Consider the following 2,566-nt stretch of genomic DNA (forward strand, 5'->3'; position numbering starts at 1 on the left):
ATCCAACAAAACCTACCTTAACAAACACAACATACGACGCTACAGATCCAACAAAACCAACCTTAACAAACACAACAGACGACGCTACAGATCCAACAAAACCTACCTTAACAAACACAACATACGACGCTACAGATCCAACAAAACCTACCTTAACAAACACAACATACGACGCTACAGATCCAACAAAACCTACCTTAACAAACACCAACAGACGACGCTACAAATCCAACAAAACCAACCTTAACAAACACCAACAGACGACGCTACAGATCCAACAAAACCTACCTTAACAAACACAACATACGACACTACGCACTTTATGGCCGTCCGTTTTTGTTTTCTTCTTCTTCTTCTCCTGCGTTCGTGGGCTGCAACTCACATGTTCGCTCGTATGTACACGAATGGGCTTTTACGTCTATGACCGTTTTTACCCCGCCGTATACACAGCCACACTCCGTTTTCGGGGATGTGCATGCTGGATATGTTCTTTGTTTCCATAACCCACCGAACACTGACATGGATTGATTGCTTATATGTGCTTATATCATATGGGACTTTGTTCTGTCTATAAACTACACCTAGAACTGGACAATACAAATCATTTGTTTGTGCTGACACCAAACGGCTTAGCAGTGGAAGGAACTGGGTCACTTTATGCTTTTATCTGATCTGATTTTCTTGAGAACAGCGAGAAAAATGTTTCCCTGTAACGGGACCCCATCGCAAAGTACACGAAGATGTTGGAACTGGAGTTGATGTAAGACAACGTCTTGTTGATCCAGAACGTAGTCAGGTAAAAATTGTGATTCCGTCTTCCCGTGTTCATCTCGGGAAAGAAGAGCCAGCAGAAACGCGTCAAAGCAAAGGGGGACACACACGCTATGAAGAGAACGGAGGTACCGATCAGCATTTTGGTCAGGGCCACCTCACGAGCAGAAATCGTCGACGACGTTGTTTCGGCACGCCAGGTCATCATCTGACGAAGCTTCCATGTGGTAACTATCGTTGACGTTATCACTACGGTCATCACTATACCAGGCAGCCCAACACCAAACACGAAACTATCCACAAGGTCGATGACTTGTTTGTGTTTTTTGTAAAACGCTCCAATAACGGGTGTGTTAAAAGCGTTACCAGATACAGGATCGTACATGCAGCCGATAGAAATTCGGAACGACACAATGAAATGCAAGCCTACGACTAGAACGTACACAACGATGATGATGACAGCCATGGTCTTGGTACGTAAAAGGGTCTGGAATTTCAGCGGGTTGATGACGCACAGACATCTTTCGCAGGCGATGATCGCATACAGCACAAGAGAAGCATACCCGAACCCTAGAAACATAATCAAGTTGTTATTGGCCAGGAACGTGAACATAGGACCATACCTCTCCTTCGTGATAAACTGCAAATACACTTGCTCAGCATGGACAAACATCGCCATGATCAGGTACAGCTCGTCTGATAACGACAGGAAAAAGAGACACAGGTTGACACGGTCCTGGAGGCCCTGTTTGTAGAACACCGCCATGTTGATGACGTTGCCCGGCCCGCCAATCAGAAACAGCAAAACCACCATCATGTCCTTCACTCTGTAGACAATCTCTTCGACCTCCGCACTCACTATGTTGTGTGGGTTGTCCCAAGGGATGAACTCCATTTCAGTGAACACGATCTTCTTGCATCCTTCTGGAATCGAAGAATTGTATGTCAACGTCCTGTTATTATCGACAGCGGTCATGTTGTCAGTGCCAGTCACGGACTGAACGGAACTGTTCGCCATGCTGTGTGTGATCTGATGCCAGAGGTGTCTGTAAAGAAACCAGATGTTTTTTTTTTTTGTTTTTTTTTACATAAGCACACACACACACACACACACACACACACACACACACACACACACACACACACACACACACACACACACACACACACACGCACACACACACACACATGCACGGGCGTGGATGAACGTGTACACAGACGCATGCACATACGCACACACGTACCGTACACTTACACATTCATGCATATACATCCATAGTTACATATATATATGGAGAGAGAGAGAGAGAGAGAGAGAGAGAGAGAGAGAGAGAGAGAGAGGGAGAGAGAGAGAGAGGGAGAGAGAGAGAGAGAGAGAGAGAGAGAGAGGGAGAGAGAGCCCCCTCACACACCATACACGGCCACACCCGGCATTGGTCTGTCACAGTCCCAGCATCGGCAGTCCTCAGGGGAGCCAGGAGCCATCGATGTTTGGTAGACAGGAGGCCTCACACCAGAGGAGACCCCGCACTGTTGCTGAGCCACTTCGGTGGTGTTCGGTAGCGCCTGTTCTGATTTAGAGTACGAAACACGGCACCTGCTAAATCCCTTGCTGACACCAATAATAGCTAAGTCGCGGAGCCAGTCTGAGTGAGCGTCCCCTCCCCCTTCCCAAAGTGGAGACCGCTACCACGTCCCTCCATCAACAGTCCCCCATGAATTTGCCGACACTGAAAACATTGACAGAACTCACCCCAAGCAACAAAGTGGACGAGGATCGAAACTAAGACCACCA

At 47.3% G+C, this 2,566-nt stretch overlaps 1 protein-coding gene across 1 annotated transcript; it reads right to left on the reverse strand.

Annotated features, from left to right (window-relative positions):
* Positions 1–655: 655 nt before the first annotated feature.
* LOC143296674 (uncharacterized) lies at positions 656–1,747 on the reverse strand. The gene has a single exon (XM_076608704.1). The coding sequence runs from the start codon at positions 1,745–1,747 to the stop codon at positions 656–658; it is 1,092 nt and encodes a 363-aa protein (XP_076464819.1).
* Between the last annotated feature and the right edge of the window lie 819 nt (positions 1,748–2,566).

The sequence above is a fragment of the Babylonia areolata genome, chromosome 21 (genome assembly GCF_041734735.1).
Source record: "Babylonia areolata isolate BAREFJ2019XMU chromosome 21, ASM4173473v1, whole genome shotgun sequence".
Lineage (NCBI taxonomy): Eukaryota > Metazoa > Mollusca > Gastropoda > Neogastropoda > Buccinidae > Babylonia > Babylonia areolata.